Genomic DNA, 16932 nt, shown 5'->3' with positions numbered 1-16932 from the left:
TGTGTGTTTTGTGCCATGATATTGGGGTAGAGGGGCATGTAATGGAGAGGCTGGAACACAGGGAAGTCATATTGCCTTTGAAATCAGGACATCGACATTCAAATCCTGGCTCTACCACTGCCTAGCTGTGTGTCCTTGGCAACTCACTTAACTTCTCTGGGCCCAGTTTCCTCTTCTGCAAACGGGGCTGGTGATAACAGTACTTGTTTGACAGGGATTGTTAAGGTTGGATGAATCATTCATATGGAGCCACTTAAGCTCCTTGCTTGCGATTTCAGGCAACCCCATGAGCAGACCTGCCATGCCCAGAACCCCGCCTGTCTCTAACACAATCAAAACCTCCTTTGGCCCTCGCCGGTTTGGCTCAGTGGATAGAGTATTGGCCTGCAGGCTGAAGTGTCCCAGGTTCGATTCTGATCAAGGGCACGATTCTGGTTTCAGCTCGATCCCCACCTCCGGTTGGGGCGCATGCAGAAGGTAACCCATCAATGTGTCCCTCTCACATCGATATTTCTATCTGTCTTCTCCCTCCCTTCCAATTTCTCTAAAACTCAATGGAAATATATCCTCGGGTGAGGATTAGCAAGCAAACAAACAAAAACACCTCCTCTTGCCTGACTGGCTTGGCTTAGTGGTTGAGTGTTGACCGATGAACCAGGAAGTCAGGGTTCAATTCCCAGTCGGGACACCTGCCAGAGTTGCAGACTTGATCCCCAGTGGGGGATGTGCAGGAGGCAGCCAGTCAATGATTCTCTCTCATCACTGACGTTTCTCTCTCCTTCTCCCTTCATCTCTCTGAAATCAATATATATATATATATATTTTAAACCTCCTCTTCAGTCCAAGTTCCCCTGGCATCCAGGCCTTTGCTTGTGTGGAATGCCTGACATGACAGGCCCCACGCCCCTTCCAGGAGGCCCCCTCGCCAGATGATTCACAGGTAGCTTATCCTGGATCTTCTCTCGCACTTGGAAGGTGTCACTGAGATCTTGAGATTGTGGGGACCCCTGAGGTTGGGGAAGCCCCTGGAAACTAAGGGAGACGAGCTGGGTTCCAGAACAGCTTCTATCAGGGTGGTGCTCCTGACAAATCACGTCTTCTGCCCTGGACAGTAAAGGGTGCCCTGTCCTCCTGGGCCTCCCAGGGTGTGCATGTGCATGTGTGTGTGAGAGAGGCACCTCGCTTCGGGAGATTATGTGTGTACACACATACACGCAGAGATCAGTAGGATTGTTCTCCAGCGACCACCAGGCCCCCAAATCCCATGCCATTTTACGACAGAAACCACTCTTTCCTTCGTCAAACTGTCACTTGGTGGTTTCTGGCCCCACCCCCATCCCAAGTCACTTCCCCATTTCACTGATGGGCACTGACACCGGCCCTCCAGCCTCCACACGTGTCGCTCACTTCCACCTCCTCCCTGGCACCACACGGCCAGCCAGACCTCCATAATGGCTCCGGCCCTACCTCGCCTGTTTGGGCTCTTGTCACCTGCGAACTGGCCCTCTGCTTCAGTTCTTCCTGCGTTTAGTGTAATGGGTGGGACAACTCCTCGATCCAGGGGTTCCCTATGGCCTCAAACTCAGTGTGGTGGCCACCAGCCCCACACAGCAACCGAGCACTGGAAATGGGGCGCTTGTGTGACTGAGGAACGGAAGTTCTGATTTCGTTTCATTTTAATTTATTTAATTTTACGTTTCAACGGTCACATGTGGCTAGGTCTAGACCAGGGGTGGGGAATGTGCACCCCGAGGGCCGTACAAGGCCCGAGAAATCATTTGGTCTGGCCCTGCCAAGGTATTGGGGGTGAGTTAATTAAACGTTTGGCCAAATGCAGCAGGCTAGTTTTTAAGTTGATAATTTTGTATGGCTTTCGAGCGATGTTATAAATATCCAAATGGCCCTTGACAGAAAAAAGTGTCCCCACTCCTTGTCTAGACCCTCACTACTCAAAGTGCAGCCTACAGACCAGCCACAGCAGTGCCACCTGGACCTGGGGAGGGTGCAGATGACCTCAGCAGCTTAAGGGAGGGAAAGTCCCCGTGTGGCTTGTCAGGCCCCACCTAGGCCCACTTGAATCAAAACCTGCCCCTTACAGTCCCAGGTCATTTGAGGGCACAGTACAGTTTGTCTCCTCCCTTCACACTTCCCCTATTTTCCCCTTTTCAAACCCACCAGCTCTTTAGAACCTGCTTCTCATACCACCTCCTGCAGGAAGCCCTCTCTGATTGTTCCAGCCAAATGGGAACTTCCCATCCTCTAAAGCCCCTAGAGCCATCTGCATCCTTCCAAAGCTCAGAAGCGTGTAGCCCACTCATGGCTGAGCCCTGCCCCTCCCCAGGTGGCCAGGAGTTGCCTGGAAGGCATAACCTGTGACTTACTTTCGATCCTCCTCTCAGCCCCTCCCAAGCCTGGCACCCTGAGCAGGTGCACGGGAATGCCCTGGCAGTTGCAGTTGCAAGAAGCCAACATCTCTTTCCAAACCAGGGCAAGGAGAACAAAATTGGTTGCGGGCTATTTGCTTTATTATTCCTTCCACTCGGCTTGCCCCACCGGTCTGACATGCTGCCTGGCCTCTCTCCTAGCCTGAGCACCTGGGAGGTGACAGAGCCCCGAGTCAGAGGCATGAAACACCAGGATGAAAGGCGGGCAGGTGGAGTTATTGGTTTCAATAAGCCACGTAAAACCTCACAAGCTTTTCACAAACCTCTCTGCAGGCAGGGATTAAGGGCCACCGCTTTCCACACAGCAGGTGTCAGTTCTCCAAGAGCCTGCTAACAGCCCACCTGCAGGACCCCAAAGACCCCCCCGAATCACTGGTAAAGTTGGGCCGAGTGGGAGGCCTCTCTTCCCCCAGCGTGGTGGTCCCTCTCACAACCACACACTTGGCAGCCTCCCACGACTCCGGGCTCTGAGGATCTCTCTTGACGCCAAGGCCTCAAAGGCAGACACTGACCGAGTGCCAAGGCCATCCAGAACAGCTCCACCCTGGAGGCGGCCCCCAGAACCAGCCTGTGTGTCTGGGACTCACACAGGCGACACTGAATCCCATCTGGACACCCAGCCTGCCCGAGAGCCGTTTCTCTCTGTAAAGCTCACTGCAAGGAACAGTCAGTTCAGTCTGGGAGCCCAGGGCCACAGTTCTCTCTTGGCTGTAACCCCGGAAGCTGCCAGAAACCTCGATGTTCTGTGTCCTCCTCTGCTAGGCGGGGGATCGAAACCTCTGCCTCCACCCCCAGCGCTCAGGCAGGAAGTGGCCTCAGCTCCGCACCGAGGCCGTCTCCAGGGGCTGTGACACAAATGAGAGCAGGTGATAGCCCCGTCAAAACCCACAGGAGCCCGGCGCAGCTCGGAGGCCTTCCCCAAAGGCAGGTCACGATGGCTGCAGGAACTGAAGTCATCAGTTCCCAAGAAGCAGGGAAAACGCACATTAACACAAGACGGCCATTGCCAGCAAAGGGCCCTGTGCCTGGGAGGCCTGCCCCAGAGCTCTGATCCCCGAAGGAAATAAGATGACGATGACAATCACAATCACACTAACCACAATATCCCTAGCAGGTGAGCACGGAGAACCTACTTTCACAGTCAGGAAACATAACCCTCTGCACTTGAGCCATGAGTAAACTGAGGCACAGTGAGTTTAAGTGGCCTGTCTGAGACCTCACAAGAAGCGAATGGCTTCTGAGTTCATGAGCTCAGCGACCACGCTATGCTGCCTTATAAACCAAGAGTTAGGCTGGAAAGTCGCTCCTGATTATCATAACCTAAAATCACAGAGGAAGGAAAGGCTAGTCAAAAGGGGGTTAGCCCACAAAGGCTTCCAGACTTTCGAGCTGGCATTCCAGGCAGCGGAAACAGCCTGTAGAGGAGAGGCAGAGGTCAGGCAGACAGATGGGCAGGGCGCTGACTCCCAAGGAAGTTGGTTCCGTCAAGGAGGAGCGGACCCCAGCAGAACCACGCTGGAGATGCTAGCTTGCTATGCAGAGTAGGTTCATCAAAAGGGGACCCTCCTCTCTATGGGGTCCCCGGTACTGAGCCTCAGGAGGCCTTAGAGAGGAACCGAGGCAGGGGGATGGGGGCTTCCAGTCTTTCCAGGCAGGCATCACCATCACCAGTAACTCCACAACGCCAACAGTCTGCTGTGAAAGTTGGGGGCCAGGAAGCATCTGGCTGATACTCCCCGCTCTCAAGCAGGTCCCAGTATGGTCTCGATGCAACTGTGCTAGTGATTTGTGAGTTATCAGCCCCATCTCTGGACCAAGAACCCGAGGGAGAAGAGTGACAGGTTCCTCCTCCTGGGTAACTCGCCTGTATCTGGGTCACGAGTCTAGTTGACTGCTCTAGCCACTGATCAACCCCCCCCCCCTGCCGCCCCCGCCCCGTGCTGAAGTCCAGATGAATATTCATGACCCTATCCAGTTCCACACTTTCATTTCTGGCACCAATTAATAATTTACCACAGAGTTTCATGAAAATCAGACATAGCTCATTAGCAGCACCCCAAAAGGCACTCTGGTCTTCCCACTGATTCTGGTGAGGGGCTGGACTTTCTTCATCGACAAGAAACAATGCCCTCAGTTTGAGAGAGAACCCCTGTCCGTACAGCACTGGCTGGTGAACCTGAAATCGGGGACCTCCCTGCCAAGGGAGACCACCTGGCGGGAGCCTCCCAGCTGCCCCACCAGAGCACCAAGGCCTGTGCCTGCAGCCCCGCCACATGCATCCTCGGGGCCCTTCGGAAGCTGTGCCTGGAAAAGAACAGAATCTTCTCTGGTAAAGGCAAGGCCATTTTCTACCTGGAAATGGAGAGGGCAGGTGTGTGGGGTGTGTGTCACAGACCATTTTCCAAAGAGGCAGCATCAACGCCGTCTCCATCCCTCATGCTCTCCTAACCCCTTGCTATGCCCCATCAAAAGGCAGAGCCTAGCCTAACCCCTTGCTATGCCCATCAAAAGGCAGAGCCTAGCCTAACCCCTTGCTATGCCCATCAAAAGGCAGAGCCTAGCCTAACCCCTTGCTATGCCCATCAAAAGGCAGAGCCTAGCCTAACCCCTTGCTATGCCCATCAAAAGGCAGAGCCTAGCCTAACCCCTTGCTATGCCCCATCAAAAGGCAGAGCCTAGCCTAACCCCTTGCTATGCCCATCAAAAGGCAGAGCCTAGCTCCTCTCCAAGTGAATGTGGGAGGGCTGGCCCGCAGTTGTAACGGACAGATCGTGGCATAGCGACACCAGGGGACTTCTGAGGTAGGTCCTACAGGTCCTGTAGCTTCCTCCTCTTTGGAGCCCTGACCTGCCAAGTCAGAAGTACACGCTTCCCCGAGGCCACCATGTTGCGAAGAAGCCCAGCCACATGGAGGTGCTCGGACTGAGCGCCCAGCTGAGGTCGCAGCCAAGCGTCAGCATCCCCTCCCGTCTCCAATACCTTCGCTGAGGCCCCCGGCATCATGGCGCAGAGACCAGCCGGGTCCCACCGAGCCCTTTCTGAATTCCTGCATCTGTGAGCACTATCAAATGACATTGTTTTATGCTTGTCTCCCTCCACCCCGGGGTGTCCTGGTCCCCTGCAGACCCACCCATGAGCCTGCAACTGCTCATCTGGCCTGCCTACCCACGGGCAGGCAGTTACTGCTGAAGGAAAGAGTGGTTGAAATTTGCCTGTGAGCAAAACGTCCCTAAAGGGAAATGAAGAGGAGGGGGGTGACACCTTTGTCCCTGGGCCCGTAAGATCCAAGATAAAGGCTGATGATACTTTTGATACCCATTCCTCAGCGGTGAGACGCCTGTGTGAGCTGCCCCCCTCTCCACACAGCTGCTGGCCTGCTCACCTCACCCAGGCCTTTCTCCACTGCTCTCCAGCAGGCAGCCCCACTGGGCCCCTCCAGTGAGTTCAATTAAGACCCAGGCATTATCTCCTCCTCCCCTTCCTTTATGTTCCCTGCCTGCCCCCCTTTCTCTTGTCAGATAATCACGGGAAACCAGCAAACGGTTGACACAGTTACCAAGACAACAGAAGTTAGGACTGTCGAGGAGGTCTGAAAGCTAATCCTAAATGAATTATAGGACAAGAGTGACAAGGGGGTGGGGACCAGTGTCGGGCAGCTTCAAAGCCGGCCCCAGTGTATGAGACAAGGTGCTGTCTGCCTCGGGGTGCTGGCGGCAGGGTCTGTCACTTGCTTGAGGGTGACACTGGAGTCCTTGGGGGGGTGGGGTGGGGAGGTTGAAGAAGGAATTCATTAAAGTGAAACTCCACTGAAGATGGTGGGGCAATGACACCCGCCATTCACTTAGACTCAGGGGCGGGGGTTCACCCCATTCAGCTTTTATGACGTGAGGGGCAGTGGGAAAGGGGCCAGGATGATCTAATCAAGGCGATTCCATTTCTTCTTTACTTATTTAGAACTTGCCATCTTGTGACCAGGGCGCTGTGCACAGTCCCGCTGGCTGACAGCCATTTCGGGAGTCTGAGCAAATCGACCCTCACTGGCCTCCCAGCCTCATGGGCAATGTCTGCCTTGCCTCAGCCACCAACCCCTGTCAGGGAGGACTCAGCCAGGCCCCTCGGGAAGGGCCCCCTCTTCTGACACCAGCCCAGAATCCAGGACACGGGCAGCATGAAGCCCACAGCTGGGAACTATTAATCCAAACAGTAATCCAAGCTAATGGTCTACAGGGCTTGGCCTGGGCTTCCGCAGATTAACTCATCAAATGCTCACAACAATCCCAGGAGGGAGGCACTACTGGCTCCACTGAACAGACCGGGAAACTGAGGTCCAGAGAAGGTGAGTAACCTGCCTAGAGCCACACAGCCAATCAGGAGCAGAGGCAGGATAGAATCCAGTGCTCTTATTCTAGCCTCCTTGCTCCTAACCAGCAGGGCAGCATCGGAGAAGTTTGTTGACCTTGACCCTGCACTGGCACCCCAGGAACCACGGCCTATTACCCACCTCCCCCTGAAATACGGGCCTCGAGCCCCCACCTACCACTTCCTTTCTAGGGGACTTTTCCTGACTCTTCTCCTCCCTCCCTCCTTGGCCTGAGGCCTTACAGCAGTGGTTCTCAACCTTCCTAATGCCGCGACCCTTTAATACAGTTCCTCATGTAGTGGTGACCCCCAACCATAAAATTATTTTCGTTGCTACTTCATTAACTTTAATTTTGCTACTGTTATGAATCGTCATGTAAATATCTGACATGCAGGATGTATTTTCATTGTTACAGATTGAACATAATTAAAGCATAGTGATTCATCACAAAAACAATATGTAATTATATACGTGTTTCCCGATGGTCTTAGGCGACCCCTGTGAAAGGGTCATTCGGCCCCAAGGGGGTCGCGACCCACAGGTTGAGAACCACTGCCTTACAGGTATCTCACATCCCTGCTCTTTCACTCACCAAGGACTCCTCTAAAAGTTACAACCCCATTCTCAACTTCTTAGAGGCTCTGTCACCCCAGCTCAGTGTCGGCAGTCAGGCCAAAGTGTTAGACCAGTTTTCACACTTGAGCGAGCATGAGAATCCCCTGGAGATGAGAATCCCCTGGAGATGAGAATCCCCTGGAGGGCTTGCGAGCACACAGACTGCCGGGCCCCACGGAACCCACCACAGTCTCAAAAGGGTCCTGCGAATTTGCACCTCAAACAGCTCCAGCTTTTACCGATGCTGTTAGCCCGGGAACCCCAGTCTGGGAACCACCGAGGTGTTAGCCCACATTCAGCCTCTGCTCTCTCTACCTTATCTCTACTCACCATCCCAGGTCCTCAGCCATGACAAGCACTCATGCTCTCCCTCACAGACCCCACGCTCAGAGGCCTCCTGCCCTAGCCCTCCTCCTGCAGGACCCCATCACTGTAAGGAGACCCTTGACTGCTTCCACGAGGGAGGCTGTTGGAGCCACCTTCCTAAAACAGACAGGACAGCCCATCTCTACCTCCAGGCTCCCACCCCCACCCCACACTGCCAACCTGATCCAGCCTGTGGCCCATCTCATCCGGGGAATGACAGTAGCCTTCATATTGGTCTCCCTGCTGCCCCGCTGACCACCTGGAATCTATCTCAGCCCTACAGCCAGACAAGGGGCCCACTGAAGGGCAAGTCACATCTCTGCCTCCTCTGCTTCCAGCTTTCCCATCTTATGTCCTACCCCTCTCCCCATGGCTCATACCCCTGCGGCCACAAGGGTGCACAGACATCCTCGGGGCCTCAGGGCCTTTGTATATGCTTGACCCTCTGCCTGGGCACTTTCCCTCAGATCTTGTCAGGGCTAACACTTCCCTTTCTTCCAGTCTCCGGCCACCCTGGATAAAACAGCATCTGCCCACACTCCAGTGACCCCTGCTCTTCCCCTCTCCTCTTCTCCAGAGCCTGCCTTGTGGGACAAAGCTCAATGTGTTTATTGCTGCAACAGGTGCTCCACAGGAGTGCGGCCCTTGGGGGCTTTGCAGCTACATTTCCGTGTGCCTGGGCCAGTGCCCACATGTCATAAACACGTGTTGAATAATCAGATGGCTGCTTTAAAGCCCGGGATTCCTACCCGCTTACAACAGAATCAAATTCGTGTCAATAGCCTTCTGGCATTCAAGACCCTCCAGAATGTGACTCACATCCACCCATGGGCTTCATTTTCTACTCTGGCCAAGCTCTCCCCTCCCCCTAAAACTATCCTTCCTGCCTCTCCTGGGAGGCCCAGTGTGAAGGCCACCATCTCCCAGGGCCCTGGCCCAGCCCCCTGTGGGGATTAACTCTGTTTCCCACCAGCTGGGCCCTGTCTGCCCTGCCTGCGCTCGGAGGCCAAGGACAGGTCCTGATGCATCTGTCTGGCCTCCAGGGCCGGGCACAATGGGAGAAAGACCCAAGAGCTCAGAGCTGCTGATGGCGAGTGATGCCGTTTCTTCTGCTTGAGGTGCCGTCCTGGCTGCTCAGTGCCTGGAAGGGGCCCTGCTCAGACTCTTTCAAGGATGCAGAGCCCTGCCACTAGAGGGAGCTGCTGAGAAGCAGGGTGGAAGCAATGGCTCTGCTTCTCAAGTGGAGGTATAGCAAGGGTAAAGGAGGTCTCAGGTTTTCCCCCAGAGTAGAAAGGCCAGCTCCAATGTCACCTCCTTTCTGTGGCCTCTCGGACACCACCTCCACGACAACCTCAAACCCTATCATCCCCTCCTCTGCACTCCCAGAAAATTCTACACAGGCCCCTCAGCACCAGCATTTGTCACCTGGATTACTCAATCCACAACACCCCCAACAGGGCAGGATGGCCCAGCACCCAGCTCTCCACATGCCTGATGTGAACTTCACATGCTGAGTATTTTCAGAGTGGCTTCACTATACTTGTTCATCCCTCCTTACTGTATTGCCTCCTTTCCCCAGAGCGCTCCTCACTTCTAAGGCCCGTCACCAATGCCACCTCCTCTATGGAGCCTTCCTAGATTTCCTCCACCAAGGTAGTCCCGAGAGATCCCAGAGCAATCTGTCCTTGCTCATCTCCAGCCCTATTTGCTCCTGAAGCAACTTGAAGATAAGATACAGATCTCCTTCCCTGCTCCTGCCTGGTCAACACAGCACAAGGCCAGGCACCCTGTGAAGAAGGTGGGTGCTGCTACCTAGGAGGGGACAGATGTGTTTGTTCTGTGTCCCAGGAGCACAGAACTAGGTCTAATGCATGTGTGTGTTCTGTGTAAAAAGCAACATTCTGACAACCTATGGTGACATAACAGGTCTGTCAGGAAGGAGACGCCTAAGAGACCACCAAATCAAGAGAAGGGAAAGGGGGGTGGCCATCTGACCTCTGAGGTCCCTTCTGAGCCCAATGTTCCATGACTTCCCAACCCCACAGACCATTAAGCAAGTGGCCAATTGCCCATTGGGCAGCAGTCCAGGCCTGGTCAGAGGGCGCTTCCTGTCTCGCTGCGGGAAGGAGCGGGAGGAAGACAGGGCAGTACTGAGCCCTCAAGGTCATGGCTTCAGGTGCGGCCTGGCCTCAGGACACTATGGGGCTGAGAGCAGGGCCTGGCTTAACTCAAACCGGGCAGCCCCACCCCAACACTGCCCTCAGCTTCCACCACAGCTATAATGCAGGCTCAGGGCAACCATCAACCCCAGCCTGAGCTGTGGAGGGCCTGGCATTGGTGGGAAAAAGCCAGAAAAATGCATTTCTCCCAAAAGACTTGTAAAAAATTTCTCACTGATTTTTTTTTCCCTTTTACCCCAAGCTTTCACAGCTCTAAATATGCCACACTTAGTAATTTTACGAGCAAACCAAGCTATACATCACACGGTTTTATGTTCCTAAATTAACAAAAAGACTTTAAATCTATATGGAGCTCTTTAAAAAAAAAAAAAGCACTGCATCTATTTTTATTCCCTCACCCCCAAATTCCCTCTTCCCTTCTAACGTACTCCCCCAGCCTCCACCCAAGCCTTCAAAATTTCTGATTGTGTAGCTAGACAGACCACCAAGAAGAGGCAGTTCCAAATAGGGATGAAAAACTGCTTTGCAGAGGACCCCTAAGAGGGGCGTGCTTTTAGGAGTTATAAAAGCCTGACTTTTATTCCTGAGAAGTAGAGTATGACAGGATATACCCTAGGACAGTGGTCGGCAAACTGCGGCCTGCGAGCCACATGCGGCTCTTTGGCCCCTTGAGTGTGGCCACAAAGTTTCAATCGCACTGTACGTGCGCGCCCGCACCTGGTATTTTGTGGAAGAGCCACACTCAAGGGGCCGCAGTTTGCCGACCACTGCCCTAGGAGATGAAGAGGCCACATCTACCGACATAATCTTGCCAAAGTCTAAGGAAGAGAATTAGAAGTCAGCGAGGTCTCTGTCTTCTTAGGTGAAAAATGCCAGGGTAGACTAGATGGCTGAAAGGGCCCATTTGCACTTGACATTGGAGAGAAGGAAGCACAGTGGGGCTGCTCCATTCACACATGTCCACATCTGGGGGATGATGGACAAGTGACACGGAGCACTGGCCTTGGAACAGGAGCCCAAGTCCAGACACTTCCTCCCACTGCTGGCTCTGTCTCTGGGAGCTGGGTGGCCCTGGCCAGCTGCCCCTCCGACCCCCCCCCCCCCCCCGCCCCACTTCCTCCTGCACAGAAGGAAGAGAACCATCCTTGCCTCATTCTAGGGCAGGAATCCAGGTATCATAATGACTGTTTGCTCCGAGAGCTTAAAAGAAACTTCTGACTCCAAGAGTCAAGAAGATAAGGAGCAGGAAAGTTTCCAATGGGGTGATATCAGATTCCCACCCATGAAGTAAGAACAACACATTTAAGCAAGAAAAAAATCTTAATGAGAACCAAATTGAGCAGGGGGGTGGGAACCAGACCAGGCCCCTTGGAGAAGGGCTGGGCTGAAGCTGGGACAAAAGGGCTCCTGGCTTTCCCAGCCTGACAGATGGAAATGTGGCGGCCCCTCCCCATTTCTCAGGGGTATCGGAAGATTAATTAGTGACTGGCTGGAAAGTGCTAGATGAGCGCTGAAATGCTTGTCCCCGCTGAGTTTCTGAGCTGTAAATAAGCAGCTTTCTCAATCACAACTGAAATAGCAATGCTGTCCTTTTATCTGACTCGGATCCCATTAGGCCCAACCTGCTCCCAGAACTGGCCTGGGTGGTTCCGGAGCCCGCCCATGGCTGCGGGTTTCTTAGGACCCAGCAGCTTCCCAGGACCAGCTGGGCAGGAGCTAGGTCACAGCTGGCAACCGCTGACACCCCTCCTAGCTTCAGCTCCCCAAGTGACACCAGGGGACTTCAGAGCCAGCAGTTGGAGGTCAGGAGTTCGGGGTTCCGGCCTGTCCTCACCTTCACCTGCCTCTCTAACCCAGGTGGGCCTGACCAGAGACCCACACCCAGCCTCACACTGGGGCTTTCTGGAAACAATCTGGGGGGTTAAAAAAAAAAAAATCTAGACAGCTCCCCACAGGCCGTCTGGGCCAAGGTTCACTTCTCAGAGGCACCTCAGCTCCAGGCAGGGGAGGACCAATGTTCTCGAAAGCAGGTCAAAGACTGTGCAGAGACAGGCTCAGGCCAGGCTGACCCTTGGGAGGCAGCTGGGTAAAAGGGAAAATGTTCTGGGGAGACACAGTTTCTCCAAGAGCAGCCACCAACAGGCTGTGTGGCTTTGGGCCAAGCCCCAGCCCTCTCTGGGCCTCAGTTTCCTTACTGAAGATTCCCGTAGTGGACAGTCAATCCCTTGGGGAAATCAGGGTCATCCAGAGTTCAGCATGGGGCTGGGGTGGGGTCAGCTGACAGCTGAGGAGCCCTCCCTCACGAACTCCAGGAACAAGATAAGGGGACCGCCAGGGCGCCACCGCCAACACCAACGGCCAATTCCCTCCCTCACTCGTTCAACAAATATTTATTAAACAGGGACTTGGAGCCAGACTGCCTGGGGTCAGAGCCCGACCGCGGCGTTTACTGCCTGCCTGCATGACCTCAACCTCTGTGCCTCAGTTTCTTTAGCAAGTGGGATTACATTAACAGCATGTCTGGTCTGGAACAGGCACCATATAAGAAGTAGCTGATTCTTCCTCCTCATTATTTTTATTTTTAATATTGTTATTATTGGTCTGGCGCTGAGCCAAGAATGAAGGACACACACACACACACACACACACACACACACACACACACAGTCCCTGCCTGCCCTGGAGCCTGAAGTTTGGTGGAGTTCAGGAAAATGGGTAACTGGGTGCGTGCACCGAGGAAAGTCTGAGAAGATTAGAGACCCCACCCACCCACTGGTCCCAGCTCCCTTCACCAGAGCCCGTGCCTCCTTCTCCTGACGCAGGAAGTGTTCCTGGCTGGATAACAATTCCCTCCGCCCCAACCAGTGAATGTGAACACACAGAGACTAGACCAGGGGTGGGCAAACTTTTTGACTCGAGGGCCATAGTGGGTTCTTAAACTGGACTGGAACAAAAGCATGGATGGAGTATTTGTGTGAACTAATATAAATTCAAAGTAAACATCATTACATAAAAGGGTACGGTCTTTTTTTTCAATAGTTTTATTCATTTCAAATGGGCCGGATCCGGCCCGCGGGCCGTAGTTTGCCCACGGCTGGACTAGACACTGTTGTGAGGCCCAGGAGCCCAGTCGAAAGACCTGACTTCAAGTCCTGGCTCAGCCACGAAGAAGCCCATAATTCTCTGAAAATAATTCTGCCTTCATGATCATAATTACTCTAGTTATCGCTTGCTAAGCACTAACTCCGTCTTAGGCACTGTCCTCAGTGCCTTGCAAGGATTCACTCACTTAATCTCCTAACCAGAGGTCAGCAAACTTTCCCTGTCAAGGGCCAGGTAATAAATATTTTAGGCATGGCAGGCCTTGTTGCAACCACTCACGTTTGCTGTTGCAGCAGAAAGGCTGCCACACACAATGCATAAAAGAATGGGCGTGGCTGTGTGCCAATAAAACTTTATTTACAAGAACAGGCAGCAGGCCTCGGAGGGCCAACCCCTGCCTTACACTGATATTGAGGCCGATACAATTATGGATCCTACTTTACAAACGGGAAAATCAAGGCGCAAGCAGCTCAAGTCACCCAATGTCATGTCTTAAAGAGTCAGAGTTGAACTTCAAACCTCCACTGCCCAGCCTTAGTCCTGTGCCTGGTGCCAGCCCGACTGGGAACCGCCATGGGGAGAGCAACTGGACGGGCAGGTTCTGGGCCCTGGCTCCCTGAGTTATAGACTCTGTGATGGGAGCTGGCCTTGGGGACAGGACCAGGTCCCAGAGGGAGAGAACCTGGGCATCAGGTCTCCGCAGGCAAGGCCCTGCCTCCCTGAGGCCACAGAGCCACAGCACCTGGGCTGGCCGGCACGGTGGGCAGCAGCCGGCTTCAGGTCCTAGCTCGCCACTTCCAAGCGGGGCAGGTCACTGAGCTCCTCTGAGCCTCACTTTCCCCCTCTGTGAAATGGACAGGCACCAGCACCTATCTCGGAGGGAGAGAGGGGTTTACAGGAGAAATTCCTGTGAAGCCCTGGCCAGGGGGGCAGACAGTGGTCAAGAGAAACAGGCCGCTCCTTTCACGATTACAGCTACTACTCTGAGATGAGTTAACTGAAGCCCAAGAAGCAACAGTACTTGACCCTGGCTCTTCCCAGTCAAGCTTCTACACCAGTGATTTTCAACCGGTGTGCCGTGGCACAATGGTGTGCGCAAGATCTTTTAAAACACGCAACACCTGACTATTTAGTCAGGGGCATTGACGTCTTTTCCCTTAGATTAAAAAATGGCAAAGTCAACACACCAGTAGCCATCCATGTGAATGAATCACAATTATACCTATTTTTTTTTTTGGTCAGATATGCAAAGGATGTATTTTTTGGTGTGCTGCAGAATTTTAGTAACTAGTGTGTGTGTGTGTGTGTGTGTGTGTGTGTGTGTTTCCATGAGATAAAAAAAGGTTGAAAATCACTGTTGTACACTATTATATCAAAATTATAAAGTCCAAAATCCTAGGAGGAGGATTAAAAAAGAGAAGACTCTAGTGGGGGACACACCTCCTGCTCCAGGCAGACACTGACTTAGGCCGCCCTGACCTTCCACACTCCTGACCTCCCTGAGGTCCAGTCCCGCTGCTGAGGGTTTGTGCCAGCCAGGACGCCAGCCAGGGCTGATTTCCCTTCATTGCTTTTGAATTTCCTAGCCTGACACTTCCTCCTTTTCTTAAAGAGAGTCCCAGTGTAAACAGAAAAGTGGTCGGTCACCTGATGAATAAATATGCGCCAGCAGCCACCCAACGGCAGGTGAAGTGGGATGTAGACTACAAGCACCTGTGCTTTTAAGATGCCCTGTACTTCAGAAGATTCATTCTTGCCACAAACCTGTGCTGGGGTGTCTACAAGGCAAGGCAAGCGTGTGGGGTGGGGGCTGGAGGGAGGCAGCGCTGCAGATAGAAAGAGGAAAGAACTGTCCCTGCTTTCCAACAGCTCAGCTCCCATGGATCAGGCTCTGAGCTGGGAAGGACTGGGCCCCGGGTTAGAACACAACCCTCCTGTCAATTGGGGATTCCAGTTCTAATTTGGATCAAATCAGCTAAGGGCAGTGTGTGTGTGTGTGTGTGTGTGTGTGTGTGTTTGGGGGGGGGGGGGAGACAAATGCTGGATTTGCATTCAGGCAGTGAAGGCAAAAGAGATGCAGAAGAAAGTGGAGACCCTGAAAAACACCCTTCCTACAAAAGCGATGTGTACACACTAAGCATGAAATGCAGACCTTGTCAGTTCCTGGAAAGGGCAGGGGACCTAAAACGGCCACAAAGAAACTCAGAAAGAGTAAGTGTCCACATTTCACACATAATAGAGAAAAGTCCTTCCTACTCCCCCGCCCCCCCCCCCCCCTCCTCTTGCACTCTCAACTTGGTGAAAATGCTTGCCCTAATTCAGGGCAGCCAGGGCCAGATCCAGCAAAGCTGGGTCCTGCCCAGGCCCATTCCTTCCCCCCACGCCCCAGGGACTCCAGGGCCTGTGGGAGCCTCAGCCAAAGTCACAGGGGCTTCTGAACACAGAGGGAAAGAACCAAAACCCAACACCAGGGCCACGTGCACCACGTTCCCCAGCAAAACAGTTCAGGCACAAACCTCCACTGTGGCCCCTTCTGCAGAATTTTAAAAGCCCTAACAGGAGGTCTCCCCACCCCCAGATCCATGGGTGCTCTAACTTCCATAGGAACTGTGTCAACGCCCAGGAAAGATGAAAGAAACTCGCAAATTAAGGAAGGGAAAATAAAAACAGTTCATTCCTAAAACAAGGTCGCACACAGACCTGCCTTCCTGACCTGCAGGTCACGTGGCCCTGCCGGGGGCAAGCCTGGTGAGTCACTCCGACCCGGAGGGTCTGGAGGGGAGTGACAACAGGGCGGCGGGTGGGGCCCTGGTATCCCAGAGGCTCCCACCTCCCTCGCCAGAAACCCCTAGCTCGCCTGCTTCCCTTTAGCCTACATGTCATTATTTTTAAGGTTTCAAAGTTCAACTAAGGTGAGTTCAAGAGAGGTTCCCCCAAACCCCCTGCTGTCACCCCCTCTGCTCCCCTTTGGGTTGCAAGCTCGACTTGCCCCGAAACAGAAAGTTACTGGGCAGGCTTCTGTCAGCGCGCAAGAAGGTTAGGAAAACAGGAAGCCACGCCAACCACCCTCCAGAGCTTCCCCCGGCCCCCTCCTCCGACCTCGGCAGGCACAGAACCTTCCAGGGAATCCCGGGCAGGAAGGGGGGCGGGGGCGGGTGCGCGCAGAGACCGCGCGCGGGGCTGGCTGGAAGGAGAGGAAAATACGCCGCGGGACTGAGGACGGGGGAGGGCGCATGCCACCCGATCGCGTCGGCCTGCAGGAAAGTAACTTCACACCCGCTGCTTAATTCACCTCGGAAGGTCTGAGTGCCCGGCCGCTCGCTGCGCCGCCGCCGCCGCGGAGCCGGCTGCGGGCGGGCAGACAAAAGGAGCGAGACGCGCAACCCCCGGCAGCAGCTCGGTGGGGGTGGCGGGCGGGTGGGCGCTCCCCGCCGCACGTAGCACACACACCGCCGGCTGGACCGCGGCGGGAGCAGCCGGGCCGCGCGCGCCAGCCCGCGAGGGGCTCGGCGGGCCCACCGCGCTGACCCAGGCTCGGGGGCGTCTGGCGGGGGGGCGTTGGGTGGGGTGGCGGTCCGGGACGCGCCGGCGCCGCGCGGGACTCGGGGAGGCGCTCAGCTCACTTACCTGGTAAGTAATACAGAGGCGGCTTCAATCCAAACATGATTCAAATTAGAATTCCATAGTGGTCATAGAGGGATGAAGAAGGAAAAAAAACCCTTAAAACCCAGCAATGAGACAAAAAGCGCCGTCCAAACCACGGCACTCGAAAATGTCCAAAACAATAAAATAAAGGCAGAAGAGCGATCCCGACAGCGATTTTTTAAAAAAATCAGTGTCTTTTTTCCCCTCCCCGCTTTAAGAT

At 54.1% G+C, this 16932-nt stretch overlaps 1 protein-coding gene across 1 annotated transcript in view; it reads right to left on the bottom strand.

The window, feature by feature from the left end:
* GSE1 (Gse1 coiled-coil protein) overlaps nt 1-16731 on the bottom strand; it is a gene marked incomplete at its 5' end in the record, with an annotated part of 105239 nt that extends 88508 nt beyond the window's left edge. Inside the window, one exon of the mRNA XM_081108118.1 lies at nt 16695-16731. Coding sequence (XP_080964244.1) covers nt 16695-16731 — 37 coding nt within the window. The remainder of the gene's footprint in view (nt 1-16694) is intronic.
* Nucleotides 16732-16932: the final 201 nt, after the last annotated feature.

Source organism: Myotis nattereri (assembly GCF_964212035.1).
Source record: "Myotis nattereri genome assembly, chromosome: 15".
NCBI lineage: Eukaryota > Metazoa > Chordata > Mammalia > Chiroptera > Vespertilionidae > Myotis > Myotis nattereri.
The sequence above is the reverse complement of the archived record's forward strand: the minus strand, read 5'-3'. Positions and strand labels throughout refer to the sequence as shown.